This window comes from Aquarana catesbeiana, linkage group LG01 (assembly GCF_042186555.1).
Source record: "Aquarana catesbeiana isolate 2022-GZ linkage group LG01, ASM4218655v1, whole genome shotgun sequence".
NCBI classification, from domain to species: domain Eukaryota; kingdom Metazoa; phylum Chordata; class Amphibia; order Anura; family Ranidae; genus Aquarana; species Aquarana catesbeiana.
Genome location: NC_133324.1, coordinates 317,539,283 through 317,560,565, shown reverse-complemented (window position 1 = coordinate 317,560,565; position 21,283 = coordinate 317,539,283). Strand labels below are relative to the sequence as shown.

The 21,283-nt window shown below is 42.1% G+C and overlaps 1 protein-coding gene across 1 annotated transcript in view; it reads left to right on the top strand.

The window, feature by feature from the left end:
- Positions 1–21,283, top strand: part of MYO1H (myosin IH) — a 240,169-nt gene that overhangs the window by 20,994 nt on the left and 197,892 nt on the right. Inside the window, exons 8-12 of the mRNA XM_073603280.1 lie at positions 1,191–1,304; positions 6,286–6,357; positions 11,306–11,425; positions 13,629–13,696; positions 20,647–20,752. Of these exons, the coding sequence (XP_073459381.1) occupies positions 1,191–1,304; positions 6,286–6,357; positions 11,306–11,425; positions 13,629–13,696; positions 20,647–20,752 (480 nt within the window). The remainder of the gene's footprint in view (positions 1–1,190; positions 1,305–6,285; positions 6,358–11,305; positions 11,426–13,628; positions 13,697–20,646; positions 20,753–21,283) is intronic.

Genomic DNA, 21,283 nt, shown 5'->3' with positions numbered 1-21,283 from the left:
GTGTGCATATTTGTGCAACTACATTATTATAGTTTTTTTTCTTTTCCCCTTTAAAGTTTTCAGTTTGTTTGTTTGTTTGTTTTTAATCCAATTGCACAGAGTATAGGTCATATTTGTAGCACCCTTCTAGTTAGTGCAGATTGCAGGGGTTGATTGCTCTAACCTGCTCTGTGTTACACAGGTTGCTTGCCTGATTGCTTCCCCCTAGATTCTGTAAAATTCTAGAATAACAGTGGGAGGAAGAATGGGAGAACAGCATGAATATTTATGGAAACCCAGGCAATCCCTGAAGGGGTGTGTCCAGAAGGTGGTCAGACAGCCCTTAAATAATCTGAAGCAACAAAACAGGTCTTTGGATCCTGGGTGAGCTCTGCCAGAGGAGTCCCCTGCCTGAGAGGCTCTGCCCCTCTGGGCATTCTACAGAAACGCTGTGTGGACTTAATTAAGGTCCCAGCCTTAGCTAAGGCTGGGGGCCTATTCCCTAAAATCATTCAGAAGGTGGCAGCTGATGACCTTTAGGCTTGTGAATACTGACCCTTGAGTCCTGTGCCCTAGAGACTGTATGCAGCTACCAGTTCTACACAGACAAAAGTCTAAAACCCTTTGCTTAGCAAGTAGTGACTTTGAGGAAGTTCCCTGGCAGCATAGTGAGAAGTGTCCTCAGTTACTTTAGTTCTTGGGGTATCCCATTCCTCCCCCATACCTACCCTAGTTTTACTCATTAAATACAGTACAACATATACCCCTAGACTGTTTTATTGCACCAGATATTGTGTACTGGCTGTGTGTGAACTAAGTGGGGAAACCGGACCACTCAATTGCAGTGGCTCATCTGTGGAGATTCTGTACCCATTAAAGATGGAAAAATTCTGAAGTGCTTCATCATGATCTGATTATTTTGCATCTCAAAAACCTGGCATTTTTAAAGGGTGTGTAGACATTCTTTCCACTGTATATGTAATCCTACAATTGAACTATACAACTCACCAAGAGAGAAAGTGGCAATTGTAATGTGTTGTCTAGATATAGAATAGAGATAGATATATCTGTTTTTAGCTGACCCTGCACTAACTCAATGTCCAAATTTATCCAATTCCGCTAGTCCAGGACACATTGTTTTCAATGCAACTAAGCCATAATAATAAGGGACCCTAGAGGTTTTTTTTTTCTCTTTTGCTTCCTATTTCTAGAATCTTTTTGGATTAGTGGCCAGTGTTCTGCACTTAGGTAACGTAAAGTATGAGGAGGACAGCCATGGGCATGCCATAATCATGGACGGCACACAGATCCGATGGATTTCTAAGGTATTCACAATGCGTGCGATAAATTGTATTTACCTAGAATGTATTCTTTTAAATTAGTGTTAGGGATAATAAAAAAACAAAAAAGAGGGCCAATAACCTTGGGCATTGCCTTTTTTAATTATTAAAAATAATAAAATAACCAAAAACATACTTACAAAAGCAAAAAGGCAACAAAGGGATGTCAAACTTTTTAAAACATTTTTTAAACTAATTTTTTTTGGTTAGTTAGTGGCTTATCTTAGCCTTTTTATAATATATAAAATATATATTTACTATATATATATATATATATATATATATATATATATATATATATATATATATATATATATATATATATATAGTAAAACCTTGGTTTGAGAGCGTTTTGCAAGACAAGCAAAATGTTTTAATAAATTTTGCCTTGATATACAAGTGATGTCTTGATATAAGAGTAGCGTCATGTCACAACTGGAGTATAAAAAAGAAGAGAGGAGCCTCAAAGTGTAGCAATATGGTTACATTTAATGAAGGTACAACATTTAGCAACTTATTGCTACACTTAGAGGTGCCTCTCTTCTCTTTTATACCCTGTAAAAAAATGCTTTGATATACAAGTGCTTTGGATTACAAGCATGTTTCTGGAACGATTTATGCTCGCAAAGCAAGGTTTTACTATATATATATTTATTTATTTGTTTATTTTATTAGTTGATCTTCCATTACTGATTAATTCATATTGTATGAGCACTGAGTTATGATTTTAGCACTGACCTTATGACAATCATAATATGCTGAACAACTGCCTATTGATTCAGAAGGTGCACGGTCCTCATACCCGTTCATGTGCCTATTTATTTATTTCTATACTGTGTACTTTCCTCTTTCCAAAGCAGTAAGTGTGGTTTCTCTCTGCTACCTGGTTCCTCTGTTATCGGCATGATTTTTGTCAACATTTACTGATACCAAGTGTTAAAGGATATGTAAAGGTTAGTTTTAAAAAAACAAAAAATAACCCCAAACATGTCATATTTACCTCCTCTGTGCAGTTGGTTTTGCACAGAGTGGCCCCAATCCTCCTCTTCTGGGGTCCCTCAGCAGCGCTCCTGGCTCCTCCTCAACTCAAGTGCCCCGTTGGAGAGTCACTCTCCCTCGTGGCACTTGTGCAGGTACGATCCTGTGTCCTGCTGCTGCATCCATTGACACAGACAGCTCTGCCACCGCATCATGGGATTTGATTGCCAGCAGTGGGAGCCAATGGCTGTGCTGCTATCGATCTATCCAATCAGGACCCAAGACACCGGCTGGAGCTGGTGTGCTCATCCCCGTCACTGGAAAGACTGGGTTCAGGTAAGTAAAAGGGGGGCTCGGGGGGGGGGGCTGCTGCATCACAGGAGGTTTTTCACCTTAATGCATAGAATGCATTAAGGTGAAAAACCTTGAGGGTTTACAGCCCCTTTAAATGGCAGGGGAAAGAGCTGCAGCACTCAGCCTGTGTCTCATATCCACAGCTGTGCTTGTTCTACATACTGTGTGAACGGAGGCGTGCCCCTTCCCTCCAATCAGGGCTCAGAGCTGTAGGCTCTGTGATGACCTCAGATCCCCTCCCCTTGCTACTGAGCTTAGAAGAAATCCTTTCATTTTTTGTATTTTCAAAATGATCCACTGAAGAAATTACTGCAGATACACAGCTACAACTTATGTAGAAGGATTAGTTTCATATCTGTGGCTTCTGCACTTCACTGTATTCATATATGTTTCATATATTGAATAAGCGTGATTGTTCTGTCTTTACTACACAGTGGCCTGTGCATAGTCTGGCATGCAGATAAACACTCCAGTCCAGTCTTCTAATAAGTGAAACTCTATGTTGAAGTCTAAAGAATTTATCAAAGTATTGAAGTGGGTGAAAATAGTGAACAAAATGGGAAAGGATGCAATTAACACATGGTAACATCACAAAGTTTACTATAACCAACATACTACAGGAGAAATGCAAAATACGGGTATTTTAAAGCCTAGCTCCATGCAAAATCTCCACAAATTGATTGAAGCAACAGAGTCAAAACACTGCTTATAGTTTACCTCTGAGGTCCAGAATTTAAATGCATGTAAAACTGCTCACAAAACTGCACACAAATTTGCAAAGCATGGGTGGCAATTTACCTTTACAAAATGTGAACAGAGCGTTAATGGAGACACGCAAAGATATCCATGTACATCTAGAAATTAGACATGTACAGAATGGTAAAATTTGCTTAGTTTTGGATAGATTCGTTATGTTACTATATTAGTTTTGTTGATTCGTTTTGGAATTCGTTTAGTTTAGTTAGTTTAGTTTTTGTTAAATTTTGTTTTGTTTTTTCATTTTCTAAGGAATTCCAAATTTTTGGAACAATTCGAATTCGGATCGGTCGGAAAATAATCGACTGATTAGAATTCTGTGTGAAGAATAGCTGGTTGCCAGCCGCCGTGTCCTTAACAACCGATAACTCATCAGCCCCCAGATCCCAGCCCCCCTATGTGAATGAGTATGGGGTACATAGTACCCTTACCCATTCACCAAAAAAAGTGTACAAAGTGAATAAAGACAGTACATGAATTTTTGACAATGCCTTTTAAAAAAAAATAAAAAACAATGTCCCCCGATGTAGATCCATCTCGTGCCACCCGCCGCACTGCTAGACCTGAAGAATGAATAAAAAAATCTCTGGTCTCGTCGAAGGCTCCCCACCAACTGCCTGCTCCTCCATCAGACATTTCTTAAATAGGTAAGGGGCGTAGTCACCCAATGATGATAACAGGTGACCCTGCCCCCTTGGGACATGCTGGGTTGATGATGGCACAAGAGGTGGGGTCACCCACTGATGTCATCGGGTGACCCTGCCCCTTACCTGTTTAAAAAATGTCAGATACAGGAGCAGGCAGTCGGCGGGGAGCCTTCGACAAGACCTGAGGATTTTTTTATTTTTTTTTGTGTCCATATTCTAATAAGCCGGAGACCCCCACAACCACCGACCCAGGGTTGTGGGGAAGAGGCCCTTGTCCTCATCAACATGGAGACAAGGTGCTTTGGGGTGGGGGGCAGCCTCCCTGTCCCAAAGCACCCCCTCATGTTGAGAGCATGTGGTCTGGTATGGTTCAGGAGGGGGGGGCGCTCTCTCTCCCCCCCTTTCCTGACCTGCCAAGCTGCATGCTCCGATTATGGGTCTGGTATGGATTTTGGGGGGGTTCCCACGCCATTTGAAAAAAAAATTGGTGTGGGGTTTCTCTTTGAATCCATATCAGACCTTAAGGGCCTGGTTTGGATTGGGGGGGGGGGGGGGGCACGTTGTTTTTTTTCCAAATTTGCTATTGCTGGCATTCTTTTGTTTACATTTCAGCTGTCAGTGGGGACGCTCGCTGACAGCTGATGAGCAATCGGTTGTTAACCCCCCTGGCGGTATTCCCGAGTCTGGCTCGGGGTGGATTTTCAATACCCAAAGCGGTATCCCCGAGCCAGATCGCATCGCAGGATCCATGTAGAGGATACTTACCTTGTCCCCTGGATCCTGCGATGTCTACCCGCTGTGATCGGCGAGCCGCCGTGTCTCGCTCGATTCACACTGCCGAGCTCCGTCCCCTGCGAGCGTTGCGATGCACGGGGACGGAGTTTGGTGCCAAATTCAAAAGGTAAAATACACAGTACAGATACAGTATACTGTAATCTTACAGATTACAGTACTGTTTCAAATAATTATACATCCCCTTTGTCCCTAGTGGTTTGCCCAGTGTCCTGCATGCAGTTTTATATTATAAAGACTGTTCTTTCTGCCTGGAAACTGGAGATTGTCCATAGCAACCAAAAAGTGTCCCTTTACATCAAAAGTTCCTTTAGACCCGCTAGAAAACAGCAATAATAAATTAGAATCACTTGCAGGATTGAGCGATAGTGATTTGTGGGGAAATCCATCACCAAACACTAAAAGTAACGAAAGCGACAATTCTGCAACTGAGCAAATTTCAGTGTTTTTGATTTGATTACATTATTGAATAATTTTTATTATTATTATATTATTATTTGGTATAATTATTTATAGTTATTTATTATATTATAATTTTTTATTTCGTTTTTCAAACTTTATCATACCTGGGATGTCTACTAGACTCTTGTTTGGACAGATTTAAGTGAATTATTCCTAAGAATTACAGGCCTATAATATAAAACGCCACATTTCTGTGCAAAATAATTGTACCGCTTTCAGCACCTAAAATCTGAAATAATCATACCACCAGGGAGGTTAAAGAGGCGGGCGGCCACCTTCCCTGCCCAATGCCTAACAAGCAGCTATTCTTCACACAAAATTTGTATTGATTGATCATTTTTCGACCGATCCAAATTTGTATCGCTTTGAAAATTTGTAATTCATTAGAAAACGAATGAAATGAAACAAATTTGAATGAATTTCAACCAACAATTTGTATTCGTACCGAAACGAATTGCACATGTCTACTAGGAATCTGTCATCAGACGTAGAGACCTGTAGACCTAGGTCTGCCAATATACAATACATTTACAGACCTCACCAAGGTAGTCAACATCTTGGACTTTGACCTGTTATTGGTCTGAACATTTTATTGATCGTATCACTGACCATTGGCAAGGTAAAAGCAGGAGAAGGCAGTCCAATGTACCAACTTCCTTTTGAGGGCTGCAAAAGTAATCTACAACACACCTCATACAGTATCTGTGCTTGTATCTCATTATTACTATTCCAATGTTCAGTACTGATTAATGCTAAAAAAAAAAAAAAAAAAAAAAAAAAAAAACAGGAATAAAAAGGTGCTCTTGGCATTCTAACATGATTTTTGCTAAACTGAGATTTCCAGTAATTGCATGGAATGTGCGTAATAAACAACCACATGCATTATTCAATTGTAAGGTGACTGTGCTAACATTGTCTATAAAAAAAAACTAAAGCATCTTGTATTACATAACACTTTATTGGGTTTCTTTACACAGCTTCTTGGGGTTCCCCTATCTATTTTACAAGAAGCATTAACACATAAAAAGATTGAGGCAAGGTCAGAACAGGTATGTCTTTTTTGTGTGATAAATATAAAAATAGTGTGGGTAAACAACTTTTAACAAAGGGGTTGATTTACTAAAATGGGAGAGTGCAAAATCTGGTGCAGCTGTGCATGGCAGCCAGTCATCTTCCACCTTCAACTTTTTCAATTAAAGTGTAAGTAAATCCTCCTATCATTTTCAGCCAAGGAAACTGCCATCTTTGCCTCTGTTTAATCTACAGCTGCTATGATGCTGCACATCACTCTCCAGTTTTAGTAAATCAACCACAATGTCATTTATCTTATGGCCCCTTTCACACGATCGACCCGCAAAGATCCGCCTGTCCGTTTTTAGGCGTATCTGAGCGGGCAACCCATTGACTTGTATGGGCAGGATGTCAGTGGAGATGTGTCCGCCATCACCCGCCTGCCATCTGATCCGACAAGATCCGCTGAAAACAGACGGATGACGATACTTTCGCCATCCGTCCAGCGGAGCGGATGAGATCAGATGAAAATGGACATGCTGTCCATATTCATCTGATCTTCCCATAAAGAACAGCGGGGCTCTGTTAGGTCCATCCCTGCACAGTGAGCAGAGACGGACCTGTCATCCGCCTGCTCAGTGAGAAACAAAGGAGCGATCCCGCTGTTCTAGCAGAGTTCGCTGAGTGGATCCGCCCCGTGTGAAAGGGGCCTATGATGGTTAACCCTGAAAGCCTCTAGAAAAATATAAATAAGAACATTGGTAAATAAAAGGCATTTAAACCCAGGCCTTGATCCTTAACTATATGTCTGTATTTTGTGTTTTTGGAATTGTTTTATGCTCATATATTGTGAGATTTTAGCTACAAATTGAGAGTTTATCAAAGTTTCAGTTAATGCAGCAGATTAAAGGGGTTGTAAAGGCAGTGCTCACAATCACTGCCATCCCATCTGCAAGGATAACATGTAGTATACAGTGTATGTCATTTAAAAAAAATTATTTTTCTAAATACCTTATTTCTCCTTGCTAATCAGCGGTCATGTAACCGCCCATTGCTCTCTTCCTCCGATGTATGTACTACAGAGGGAAATCTGCTGGGCAATCACATGACCTCCCTCTGTAGTAGATACATTGGAGAAAGAGAGCGACAGGTGGTCACGTGATCACTGATCGGCGAGGAGTAATAAGTTATTTAGAAGAAGAATTAAAAAAAACGTCATACACTGTATACTACATGTTATCCTAGCAGAGGAGTTGGCAGTGATTGTGAGCAGTATGTTTTATACTGCTCGGAACGGTGCTAGAAGGGGCGGCTCACACACAGAGCTGACAGGCAAGGAGGGGAGGGGGGATAGGACGGGGCGAGCAGAGCTGCGGATGAAGGAGACACCTAAACTGACCACAGTCTCGGGGCTCAGCTGCCATGATAAACCATGGTCAGTTTACAGGGGGAGGGCAGAACCAGGCAGGATCAGCCAGGTATTTTAGGTGATAGAAAGGGCCAAATTACACAGCACAAGCACTGTGCTGTATAACATGCTTTAAAGGAACAGGGAGTCCAACGAAATTTTTTTTAAAAAAGTCAGCAGCTACAAATACTGCAGCTGCTGCCTTTCAAAATAAGGACACTCACCTGTCCCCTAATCCAGCGGTGTCAGCACCCGCGGCCGAACCGTCCCTCGATCCTCGGCAGCTGCCGCCACCATTCTCTGTGAGGGAATCGGGAACTGAAGTGTTGTGGCTTCACTTCCCGATTCCCTACTGCGCATGCGCTGCATGTCCTAACTGGTCCCCGCTATCTCCTGGGACCTGTGTGTGTCCCAGCAGACAGCGTGGGGGGACAGGAAGAGGCATAGACTCCCGTGGGAGTCTGTGCCGGAAGTGGGTGCAAATACCTGTCTTAGACAGGTATCTGCACCCCCCTGAAAGGTGCCAAATGTGACACCGGAGGGGGGGAGGGTTCCGAAAAGCGGAGGTTCAATTTTTGTGTGAACCTCCACTTTAAGTTTAGCTTTTGATTTTTTTTCATCCAACATGTAGAAGGTTCTAACCTCACAGGGGTTGCTCAGCATTAGGCCTCATGCACACAGGACTTTATAACAATGAACAAAAATAATTCTCAGCCACCAGGCTATTTGTTATACAGTTCTTTCTATTTTCTGCCTAAAGTATAACTAAAGGCATTTTTTTTTAGTTTTGAATAGCGTGGAGAGGGATTAGAACACCTGTCAGTTATTGCTGTCTTTGCCCCCATTAAGGAGATTCTTCCTCTCTATTTGTCCTGTTTACCATTACCATTGAAAGTGAAAGTAAAGAAAATCCCAAATTTTGGGTTGTCCCCAGAAACGTAATAGAGGAGAAATTTTCCAATGGGGATACTAGTCTGGGTGACCTGGGGGTCTCCAAGGGATTTCCTCTAACTTCCTGTTTGACTATGAAACAGGAAGTGAAGGGAAATCTCTGAAATAGGACACAGATGGCGAAAAAAAAAATCTGACAGGGGTTATAACATTCCTTGCTCTATCCAAAGTGAAAACAATTGCCTATAGTTCTACTTCTCTTGGTCTTCTTTCCCTGGTGCTGGTATCTCAACTGTTGGCACCTGGCTGAGACAGTTTGTGGCTTTACAGCCAGGTGCCCACTACGCATGCGTGAGCTGCACTGCGCACTGTGAATTGTTCCACAGTCTTCTGGGACCTGTAACGTGTCTGGAGTCAGGAGTTTTTCTCTGTATAACTCAGCAGTAGGTATGGGAAAAGAAGTGGGTAGCTCCAGGTCCAATATGGTGTATAGAAGAGAGAAAAGATGGAGGTCCAGATCGTGAAGTATATAAAGACTAGGTACGTTTTATTAAAGAGCCGAATGTACTTCCAGGAAATAGATAGGCACCGGAAGTGACGTCAGGTTGCAAGCTCACCACTCATTGTGCTGTGCTTTGTTTGTTTATTTTTTAATGTGTGTACATTTGGCTCTTTTTTAATAAAACGTACCTAGTCTTAATATACTTCACGATCTGGGCCTCCATCTTTTCTCTCTCCTATACACCATATTGGACCTGGAGCTACTCACTCCTTTTCCCATACCTACTGCTGAGTTATACAGAGAAAAACTCCTACTGGTCTGTGGCAGGAACCCGGACTACCTTGGTCATCTTTACATTTTCTCACGCCATTACCTTACGGTAGTAAGGTAAGGGACCACTTTGCACAGAGGTGTAATTCCACTGAAGAATTGAATCACCAAGTCACCAATAATAGTTTTCTTTGGATCTGCACAAAATGTCATTTGGAGTAGCACGTCAGTACTTCAGCTCACCTTAATATGGATTTGCTTTATACTAGTAGCACTTTAATACCTATCTGAAGAATTACCTATGTGGACTTTTCCATCATTGTAACATTAGTTTACACAAAGTTTTTTCACTATTGTCACCTTTACCACTTGCACTTTTATATTTATTAATTTATTGGCTACTCTTTAGCACTGTGTGACTATTACTTGGGATTTTATTTTATATGTGTTTTATTGTATAGTCACTATTACTATAGCCAATACCTAGAGCGCAACGTTACTTATTGATTTTTATTCTATGGTTGTACAGGAATCGATCTACCGATTGACTTCTGTACAACCAGCCTGTTGGGAAATTTCCACACGATCAGCACCACTGGCTATAACCGGCAGTGCTGGTCAGTGTATTCTGACAGAAGGGGGAACTCTCCTCACTGTCAGAATACAATACCTCAGCGGGTTTGATCCCCCCCCCATCCATATCGAGTGTGTTGGTGGGGAAATCCATTTTTTTCTTTTTAACCCAATGGTTGAATGAAAAAAAATGATTCATCTATGGTCTGCCTTAGCTCAGATACATGGATCTGTTAAGACAGGGACTGCCTCTGTCCTTCCACAGTCTCCAGCTCTCCCTTGTCTGTCTGACTTGCTACACATCTGTTTAGGCCAGACAAGCCTGTACACGTGCTTCCCACCTGTCAGCACTCATACTACTCTTGCAACCTCTTGCTGTTGTGAGTAGGATCCACCTGGCCAAAATCAGTTATCTCTCATGGGATGCCTGTTCTAATATTTCAGGGACCCTTTCACTGCTAATGCAGGCTCTGTCTCTGTCATTTACTGCATTTTAACAATAGCAGAAAATGCTTATATCATAAATAACTGCAAAGCTGCTATAGCGCCATTGTGTCAAAGGCACCTGTAAGCTGCTTTCTGTTGAGACAGAGAAATTGAGGATCAATTATTAAGGCTACATTTGTACCAGCGATTAAGCCTTGTTCGAACTGCACTGGCAGGAATCACCACAGGTAATCACTGACTGAGTGGACAGTCACGGATAGCTGCGGTCGGTCACCAGCGACCTGTTGCTGAAGTGTACAGGGCTCAACAGCAGCAGCTAGTTGCTCACAGGTAGCTGAAACAGCTGCAGGAATCAGATTCCTGCTGCTGTCTTCAGCACCGGCTAGGGTTGACAACTCATCCCTTTTAAAACTGAACACATATTAGTTGTACAGGTTCTATGGCTGATTAAGTTGGTAATTAAACTCACTTAGTGCCTTATCTGCATTAAATTAGCCACATGACCTGTATAAATAGTATGTGTTCAGTTTTAATGGGATGAGGTGCCAACCCTACCACCGGCACTGGTTTCTTGTTCATATGTAGCCAAAGTGCATCGAGCAACAATCGCCGCAGGTCATCACTGGCTGTGCGGACAGCCGCAAACAGCTGTGGCCACCAGTGATCTGTCGTTATACAGGCTTGGTGGCCACAGCTAGATGCTCACAGCAAAAGCAGGAATCAGAAGGTTCCTGCTGCTGCAATTTTCACCAGGCTAATCACGTGTGCGAATGTAGCGTAAGAGTGTGTTTTTATTTTATTACAGCCAAGGCTGAGGCTAATGGAATATGGCAATCTTGTATTTTTTTTTAACTAAAATTAGGTTATTCAATTCTGCACATGTTTTTATATGCAGGTTCTGAGTCCTCTCAATTTAGAATTGGCATATTATGCCAGAGATGCCCTTGCCAAAGCTATGTATGGAAGATCCTTTAACTGGCTTGTCAACAAAATCAATGGGTCACTTGCAAATAAGGTAAAGCATGTGAACTAATTTTCTTTTTATAATTTTATATCATTTTCTGTTTATCATTTTATAATGCTCTTGTTTATAATCTAGTAAAGCATGTTCAAAAATACAATGAATTACACATTATTATCTATAACATTTTTGCAGATATTACAATAATGGGTTGAACTATTGGCCAGAGTGCCATTAAACTAAGCAATTTTTTTTTTAATTAATGGTTCCCTCAGGAAAAAAGTTTTTTTTTTTTTTAGTAAATAGTGCCAAAGTATTTAACTCAATGTGAGGCTTGCAAAGTACAGTATGTAGGCTGCACTGTAAGACCTTTGCACTCACGTATTTTTAACATTACTGTTCATCACCTCCTATTCACTGAACCTCAATGCCAAAAATGTCTCTAATGTGTCTAAATACTGTAGACACCTACATACAGTAGATATGTCCACCTTCTCTTTCTGTAGCAGAGAGAGAGTGCTCCCTGCGGATAGAGGAGGGAATAGATATCATAGACTTTTTGAGCATGAGGTGTATTGGATGCATAAAATGCAAACTTGCATCCCCCAGGGTATGAATTATAGGTAGGATTTGCATATTTTCCTTTTTATATACAGTTTTGTATATGTTGTCTTTTTTTTTATATTCAATACCTTTATATACTGCTCCACTAGAGTCCCCGGTCAGTTCCCTATCAATGCCCTTCAGTGCCGCCCATCAGTGCCCACCAATGCCACCTCATCAGTGCCCACCAGTGCCATCTCATTAGTGCCCACCGGTGCTGCCTATTAGTGCACATCAGTGCCGCCTTATCAGTGCCCATCAATGCAGCCTATCCGTGCCCATCAGTGTAGCCTATGAAGGAGAAAAATTACCTATTTGCAAAATTTATTAACAAAATATAAAATGGTTTTGTATTTTTTTAAACATTTTTCGGTCTTGTTAAATTTTTTAACAAAAAATAAAATGGTTTTGTATTTTTTTAAACATTTTTCGGTCTTGTTAAATTTTTTAACAAAAAATAAAAAACCCAGAGGTGGTCAAATACCACCAAAAGAAAGCTCTATTTGTGGGAAAAAATGATAAAAATTTCATTTGGGTACAGTGTTGTATGACCGTGCAATTATTGTTAAAAAAGTGACAGCGCTAAAAGCTGAAAATTGGTCTGGGCAGGAGGGGGGTTTAGGTGCCCAGTAAGCAAGTGGTTAAGCAATAAGAAAACATGCCATAAATCAAAGACTAATAAACATAAAGGGCGCAGTACAGGTGGGGAGGCAGAAAGGTATATTACAGGGGGAGTCAGTAGGGCACAATACTGGGATCATATGGGCACAGTACAGGTTCCAGGACGCTGCCTGGGACTCGACTATCCTGGGACAACTGAGTAAAAAGTGGGACTGTCCCAGCCAATCCAGAACAGTTGGCAATTACAATGTAATGCAAGATTACCATGGGTCCCCCATGCACCTGGGGCTCCTGGGGCCCCTGGGCAGCGCCGCCCATGCATTAAGACAGCTTTGATCACAAATATTGTTCAGGAAACCTGCCCTCTCTTTGATTTCAAAAAAACTGTTGCAGATAATCACTGCTATATGCTCTGAGGCTTTACACACTGGCCTATTCTTTTTATTGTTTTTGTCTATTTGATTTTATTCTATCTCGGGTTTTGCATTTTAACTCACCTGTGTTTTTGGGTCATGTGACCGCTTGATTTACTATTTGAATGCTTGTAATGTCATTTTACTTGAGCCTGACGGCCTGGCGTCACTTTTGACGTCACGTTTAATTAAGGCCTGACGGCCGAAATGCATTGGCTGTTTTTAATGTTTTTGCAATAAAGGATAACAATTGTTAGATGCCATTCTGACTGCCAACTTCTCCTCTTGTGATTCGATATACAGGCGCAAGTCCCTATCTGTAAGAGCTCCTGTACTAACAAGTCTGTGGTTTTGTTTTCACTAAGGCTACAGGATAGTAGACAATGGCTCCTGTGTGAATATAAACAACCCTGTGCTTCAGACCTACACTGAAGCAGGCCATGCAGCCTGTTGTGCTTCATGTTGAGCACCAGGGACTTAGCTCATGCATGCCAAAGGCCCCTTATTTTCATGAATTCATGTGAGAAGTCTGCATTTTCATTATTATGTTTCTTCGTTTGTTGATCTGTAGTAAAGACTGACTGTATTACTAATGTCTGTAAACTTGTACTATTTAACAGGAGCCACCTAAGAAAACTGTTATTGGACTTTTAGATATTTATGGCTTTGAAGTATTTGAATCAAACAGGTAACACTCCATTCTTGGATAACTCTAACACTGCCCATAAATTACTTTCTTTTGCCCAGATAGCATGATGTGATGCATGGCAAGTATAAGGCCAAACAAGGGACAATAATGAGCAATAATGATATTAGAAGAGCTAGTCTTTACAATTTGTTAAAGAACTAAAACCTTCCAAATCCTTTCCTCAAAAAATGTTAAGGCGATTGCAATTGCATCTGCACTGCTTCTTCTCATTGAGTTGCAGGATAATTATTTTAGGTCTTAATGCACCTAAGGATGGGCAGATTTCTCCCATTTTTTGTTCTTACGGACATATCCTTGGGTAGGCTAACAGTATATGATTATTTAGCGTAAGGACCACTTTTGTGGAAATATTTGTATTTTGATGACTTAATGTGTTTAGTAATTTCAATGATATTCATCATTTACCTCTTTTATTTCACATGCTTCTGTTTACACTCCATATGTACATGCAGACCAAACTGTCCAGGCAAAGTGACAGTGACAGGGGATGGAACAAACTATAACACTGTAAGGGGTACCTAAATGATCCCATAATTTGAATCTAATTTAGGTTATAACAAATTAAAGTTAAAGTGCCCCTGGCAGTGTTATAGTGTGTCCAATGTAAGTATGTACTGTATATCCCATACCTGACTGTTCCCTTTGTAAACTGTAAATCACTATAGTAGTCAGTCCTACTACAGTGATATTAGCAATTTTCTGGATCCTGTGCCCAGCAGCTGCCTTCTGCATAGTAACCACAGGGGTTCACTCGCTCAGTACTGCCGCCATTCAGAGAACACCTTGTACTCATTTAAAAAAATACAAGGCTTTCTCTGAGTGCTAAACAAGTGACCACCTGTTGTTACTATGAAGAATTACAGCCACTAGACACTGAACCAAGAAGACTTCTGCTATCACTGTAGTAGTGGCAACTACTGCAGTAATATGTGGCTTATGCAGGGATCAATCAGGCATGCATGTAAATATGCAAAAAAGAAAAATCATACCTAAACCTACGCTTTAAATATGGTGGTTCCAATAATCTTCTTTTATCAGGCTTTTCTTTTCTTTTTTTCCACCAGGTTATCCTGCTAGCAACACACTTTCTATCCTAGGGTGATAATGCTCACTAATTGTACGTTATATTTGGAGGAGCAGCATTTCCATCCATGGCCTCTTTCACACGAATGCTGTCTGGTCTGCTAAGCAGGGGATCCGTAAACAGGCTTCCTGCTGATTTGGAGCAGAATGGGGCGAATGTCACTTTTGTTACATCTGCCTCCATTCAATTTTTAAGACCCATTTATAAAATCCAGAGCTTTCTGGACTCATATTTGACCTATTGGCAACTGAAAGTAAATGGACATGCTTCCATTTACAGTGCCTTGAAAAAGTATTCATACATCTTGATATTTTACACATTTTGTCATGTTGCAACCAAAAACATAAATGTACTGGGTTTTTAGGTGATAGACCAACACAAAATGGCACATAATTGTGAAGTGGAAGGAAAATGAAAATTGGGTTTCTTTTTTTACAAATAGATATGTGAAAAGTATGTGTGCATTTGTATTCAGCCCCTTTTACTCTGATACCCCTAACTAAAATCTAGTGTAACCAATTGCCTTTTAGAAATCACTAGGGATGAGCCGAACACCCCCTGTTCGGTTCGCACCAGAACATGCAAACAGGAAAAAAGTTTGTTCGAACACGCGAACACCGTTAAAGTCTATGGGACACAAACATGAATAATCAAAAGTGCTAATTTTAAAGGCTTATATGCAAGTTATTGTCATAAAAAGTGATTGGGGACCTGGGTCCTGCCCCAGGGGACATGGATCAATGCAAAAAAAAGTTTTAAAAACGGCCGTTTTTTCAGGAGCAGTGATTTTAATAATGCTTAAAGTCAAACAATAAAAGTGTAATATCCCTTTAAATTTCGTAGCTGGGGGGTGTCTATAGTATGCCTGTAAAGGGACGCATGTTTCCTGTGTTTAGAACAGTCTGACAGCAAAATGACATTTCGAAGGAAAAAAGCCATATAAAACTACTCGCGGCTATTGCATTGCCGGTCCGACAATACACATAGAAGTTCATTGATAAAAACGGCATGGGAATTCCCCACAGGGGAACCCCGAACCAAAATTAAAAAAAAAAATGACGTGGGGTTCCCCTAAATTCCATACCAGGCCCTTCAGGTCTGGTATGGATATTAAGGGGAACCCTGGCCAAAATTTAAAAAAAAAATGATATGGGGGTTCCCCTGAATTCCATACCAGACCCTTCAGGTCTGGTACGGATTTTAAGGGGAACCCCGCGCAAAAAAAAAAAAAAAACGGCGTAGGGTCCCCCCAAGAATCCATACCAGACCCTTACCCTTATCCGAGCACGCAACCTGGCAGGCCGCAGGAAAAGAGGGGGGGACGAGAGAGCGGTCCCCCCCTCCTGAACTGTACCAGGCCACATGCCCTCAACATTGAGAGGGTGCTTTGGGGTAGCCCCCCAAAACACCTTGTCCCCATGTTGATGAGGACAAGGGCCTCATCCCCACAACCCTGGCCGGTGGTTGTGGGGGGTCTGCGGGCGGGGGGCTTATTGGAATCTGGAAGCCCCCTTTAACAAGGGGACCTCCAGATCCCGGCCCCCCCTGTGTGAAATGGTAAGGGGGTACAAAAGTACCCCTACCATTTCACTAAAAAACTGTCAAAAATGTTAAAAATGACAAGAGACAGTTTTTGACAATTCCTTTATTTAAATGCTTCTTCTTTCTTGTTTCTTCTATCTGCCTTCATCTTCTTCTTCTTCTTCTGGTTCTTCTGGCTCTTCTGGTTCTTCCTCCGGCGTTCTCGTCCAGCATCTCCTCCGCGGCGTCTTCTATCTTCTTCTCCTTGGGCCGCTCCGCACCCATGGCATGGGGGGAGGCTCCTGTTCTTCTCTTCATCTTCTTCTCTTCTTCATCTTCTTCTTCATCTTCTTCTTCATCTTCTTCTTTTCTTCCCTTCTTCTCTTCTTCATTTTCTTCTCCGGGCCGCTCCGCATCCATGCTGGCATGGAGGGAGGCTCCCACTGTGTGACGGCGTCTCCTCGTCTGACGGTTCTTAAATAACGGGGGGGGGCACCCGGTGACCCTGCCCCCCTCTGACGCACGGTGACTTGACGGGACTTCCCTGTGACATCACGGGGAATGCCACAGGGAAGTCCCGTCATGTCCCCTGCGTCAGAGGGGGGCGGGGTCACCGGGTGGCCCCGCCCCCGTTATTTAAGAACCATCAGACGAGGAAACGCCGTCACACAGCGGGAGCCTCCCTACATGCCAGCATGGATGCGGAGCGGCCCGGAGAAGAAGATGAAGAAGAGAAGAAGAGAAGAAAAGAAGAAGATGAAGAAGAGAAGAAGATGAAGAGAAGAGCGGGAGCCTCCCCCCATGCCATGGGTGCGGAGCGGCCCGAGGAGAAGAAGATAGAAGACGCCGCGGAGGAGATGCTGGACGAGAACGCCGGAGGAAGAACCAGAAGAGCCAGAAGAACCAAAAGAAGAAGATGAAGGAAGATAGAAGAAAGAAGAAAGAAGAAGCATTTAAATAAAGGAATTGTCAAAAACTGTCTCTTGTCATTTTTAACACTTTTGACAGTTTTTTAGTGAAATGGTAAGGGTATGTACCCCCTTACCATTTCACACAGGGGGGGGCCGGGATCTGGGGGTCCCCTTTCAGATTCCGATAAGCCCCCCGCCCGCAGACCCCCACAACCACCGGCCAGGGTTGTGGAGATGAGGCCCTTGTCCTCATCAACATGGGGACAAGGTGTTTTGGAGGGCTACCCCAAAGCACTCTCCCAATGTTGAGGGCATGTGGCCTGGTACGGTTCAGGAGGGGGGGTGCTCTCTCGTCCCCCCCTCTTTTCCTGCGGCCTGCCAGGTTGCGTGCTCGGATAAGGGTCTGGTATGGATTTTTGGGGGGACCCCACGCTGCTTTTTTTTTTTTTTTGGCGCGGGGTTCCCCTTAAAATCCATACCAGACCTGAAGGGTCTGGTATGGAATTTAGGGGGACCCCCACATCATTTTTTTTTTTTAATTTTGGCAGGGGTTCCCCTTAATATCCATACCAGACCTGAAGGGCCTGGTATGGAATTTAGGGGGACCCCCACGTCATTTTTTAAAAAATTTTGGTTCGGGGTTCCCCTGTGGGGAATTCCCATGCCGTTTTTATCAATGAACTTCTATGTGTATTGTCGGACCGGCAATGCAATAGCCGCAAGTAGTTTTAAATGGCTTTTTTCCTTCGAAATGTCATTTCGCTGCCAGACTGTTCTAAACACGGGAAACAGGCGCCCCTTTACAGGCATACTATAGACACCCCCCAGCTACGAAATTTAAAGGGATATTACACTTTTATTGTTTGACTTAAGCATTATTAAAATCACTGCTCCTGAAAAAACGGCCGTTTTTAAAACTTTTTTTTGCATTGATCCATGTCCCCTGGGGCAGGACCCAGGTCCCCAAACACTTCTTATGACAATAACTTGCATATAAGCCTTTAAAATTAGCACTTTTGATTTCTCCCATAGACTTTTAAAGGGTGTTCCGCGGCATTCGAATTTGCCGCGAACACCCCAAATTGTTCACTGTTCGGCGAACTTGCGAACAGCCAATCTTCGAGTCAAACATGAGTTCGACTCGAACTCGAAGCTCATCCCTAGAAATCACCTAATTAGTAAATAGAGTCCATCTGTGTATAATTTAAGCTCAGTATAAATACAGCTGTTCTGTGAAGCCCTCAGAGGTTTGTTAGTGAACCTTGGTGAACAAACAGCACCATGAAGGCCAAGGAACGCACCAGACAGGTCAGGGATAAAGTTGTGGAGAAGTTTAAAGCATGGTTAGGTTATAAAGACATATCCCAAGATTTGAACATCTCATGTAGCACTGTTTAATCCATCATCCGAAAATGCAAAGAGTATGGCACAACTGCAAACCTACCAAGACACAGCCATCCACCTAAACTGACGGGCCGGGAAAGGAGAGCCATAAGAAGTTCTGTTTGCAATTTGCCAGAAGCCATGTGGGGTACACAGCAAACATGTGGAAGAAGGTGCTCTGGTTAGATGAGACCAAAATTGAACTTTTTGGCCTAAAAGCAAAACGCTATGTGTCGCAGAAAACTAACACTGTACATCACCCTGAACACACCATCCCCACCGTAAAACACGGTGGTGGCAGCATCATGTTGTGGGGATGCTTTTCTTCAGCAGGGACAGGGAAGCTGGTCAAAGTTGATGGGAAGATGGATGGAGTCAAATACAGGGCAACCTTAGAAGAAAATCTGTTAGAGTCTGCAAAAGATTTGAGACTGGGGCAGAGGTTCACCTTCCAGCAGGACAACAACAGTAAACATACAGCCAGAGCTACAATGAAATGGTTTAGATCAAAGCATATTCATGTGTTAGAATTGCCCAGTCAAAGTCCAGACCTAAATCCAATTGAGAATCTGTGGCAAAACTTGAAAATTGCTGTTCACAGTTGTCTCCGTCCAGTCTGACAGAGGTTGAGCTATTTTGCAAAGAAGAATGTGAAAGAAAAATGTCACTCTCTAGATGTTGAAAGCTGGTAGAGACATCCCCAAAAAGACTTGCAGCTGTAATTGCAGCGAAAGGTGTTTCTACAAAGCATTGACTCAGGGGAATTTATACAAATGCACACCACAGTTTACACATATTTATTTGTAAAAAATTTGGAAAGCCATTTATCATTTTCCTTCCACTTCACAATTATGTGCCACTTTGTGTTGGTCTATTACATAAAATCCCAATAAAACACATTTACATTTTTGGTTGTAGCACGACAAAATGTGGAAAATTTCGAGGGGTATGATTACTTTTTCAAGGCACTGACTACCTCCAATCCTTCACGTTTAGATCCAAAAAAAAAAAAACAGAAAAAGGATGCAGACCTTTTTCAAATTTTTTTTTCTGGACCTATATGGTCTTGGAGGTGAGCAAATGTAAATGGATGCATGTATGTTTACGTCTGCCTGCCCCTAAACTTACATGGAGCTTTCATTGAGGTCCCTGGACTGACAGGTGACCCTGATTGAACAGCTCTTTTAAAAGGGTCCTTAGGATAGGTTCACTCTTGTGCATTGCGGAAATGTACGTTTTGGTGTGACACGTGCATACGCACGCACCGTCACACCTGCATAGATGTGAACAAAGCCTTATGCCCTGTACACACGATAGGATTTTCCGACAACAAATGTTCGATGGGAGCTTGAAATTCCGACCATGTGTAGGCTCCATCAGACATTTTCCGTCGGAATTTCCGACAAACAAAATTTGAGATCTGGATCTCAAATTTTCTGGCAACAAAATCTGTTGTCGGAAATTCCGACGCACAAAATTTCACGCATGCTCGGAATCAAGCAGAAGAGCCGCACTGGCTATTGAACTTCATTTTTCTCGGCTTGTCGTACGTGTTGTACGTCACTGCGTTCTTGACGTTCGGAAATTCCGACAACATTTGTGTGACAAGTTTAAGCCAACATCCATTGGAAAAAAATCCACGGTTTTGTTGTTGGAAAATCCTATCGTGTGTACAGGGCATAAGACTGTAGAACTGATCATTGTGCTGCAATCCAAAAAAATTCACATCTATAACATGTGAGGTCCTGGAGGGGTGCAACTGCAAGTTAACATTCAAGATTCTCAGAAATCGGTTTGAACATTGCAGCATTTCATACTTCTAGAAAACTTTTACATAAAACATTCTTTGTTTTCACATATTCCCTACTCTAGCCAAAAATAAAACAGAAATTTGGCTTTAGATATAGTTTACTTAAGTTAGGATTTTAAAAGGTCTCACAGAATCATTGTAGAATTTTGGTCTTAGCAAAGCTTTTTTGGAAGCTTTTTTGATTTCTAATCAAACAGTAATTGTGTATCTTTGTTTGTAGCTTTGAACAGTTTTGCATTAACTATTGTAATGAGAAACTTCAGCAACTCTTCATTTCTATGACACTCAAGACAGAGCAAGATGAATATGAAACAGAGGGAATTGAGGTATTGCAAATCATTGATTAATTTTTAAAAAACAAGATGTTTCCCTGTCTACTGGCATTTTAGGGCTCATACAGATGGGTGTTGACAGACATTGTTTTCTTTGTCTGCATCCCGCTTTGGAGCTCCACACAGGCAGCCTATACAAGTGGATGCAGACACAGCAGCTGCACGGACACAGCCTTGCGTCAAAATCTGACGTCTGCAGGCGTGGAAGCATGGTTTCTAACTCACACGGTCTGTGTTCAGATCCATGCACATGCTCCTGCACGCATGAAAACGTTTGACATTTTGGCTGTGTCCATGCAGCCACTCCTTCAATATCCACTTTTATAGACTGCCTGCACACAGCTCCAGGGCAGATGCAGATGCAGAGAACAGTGGCTCAGCACATGGATCATCTGAATGAGCTCTTAAGCATAAATCCAGAGATCTGCTAACTCTCCCTCATGCTATTTTTTCATTTATTTTCTTCAGAATTATGATTTCTCTGAAAACATTCTCATGCAGTATGTTCTTTTGTGCCAAGCATGC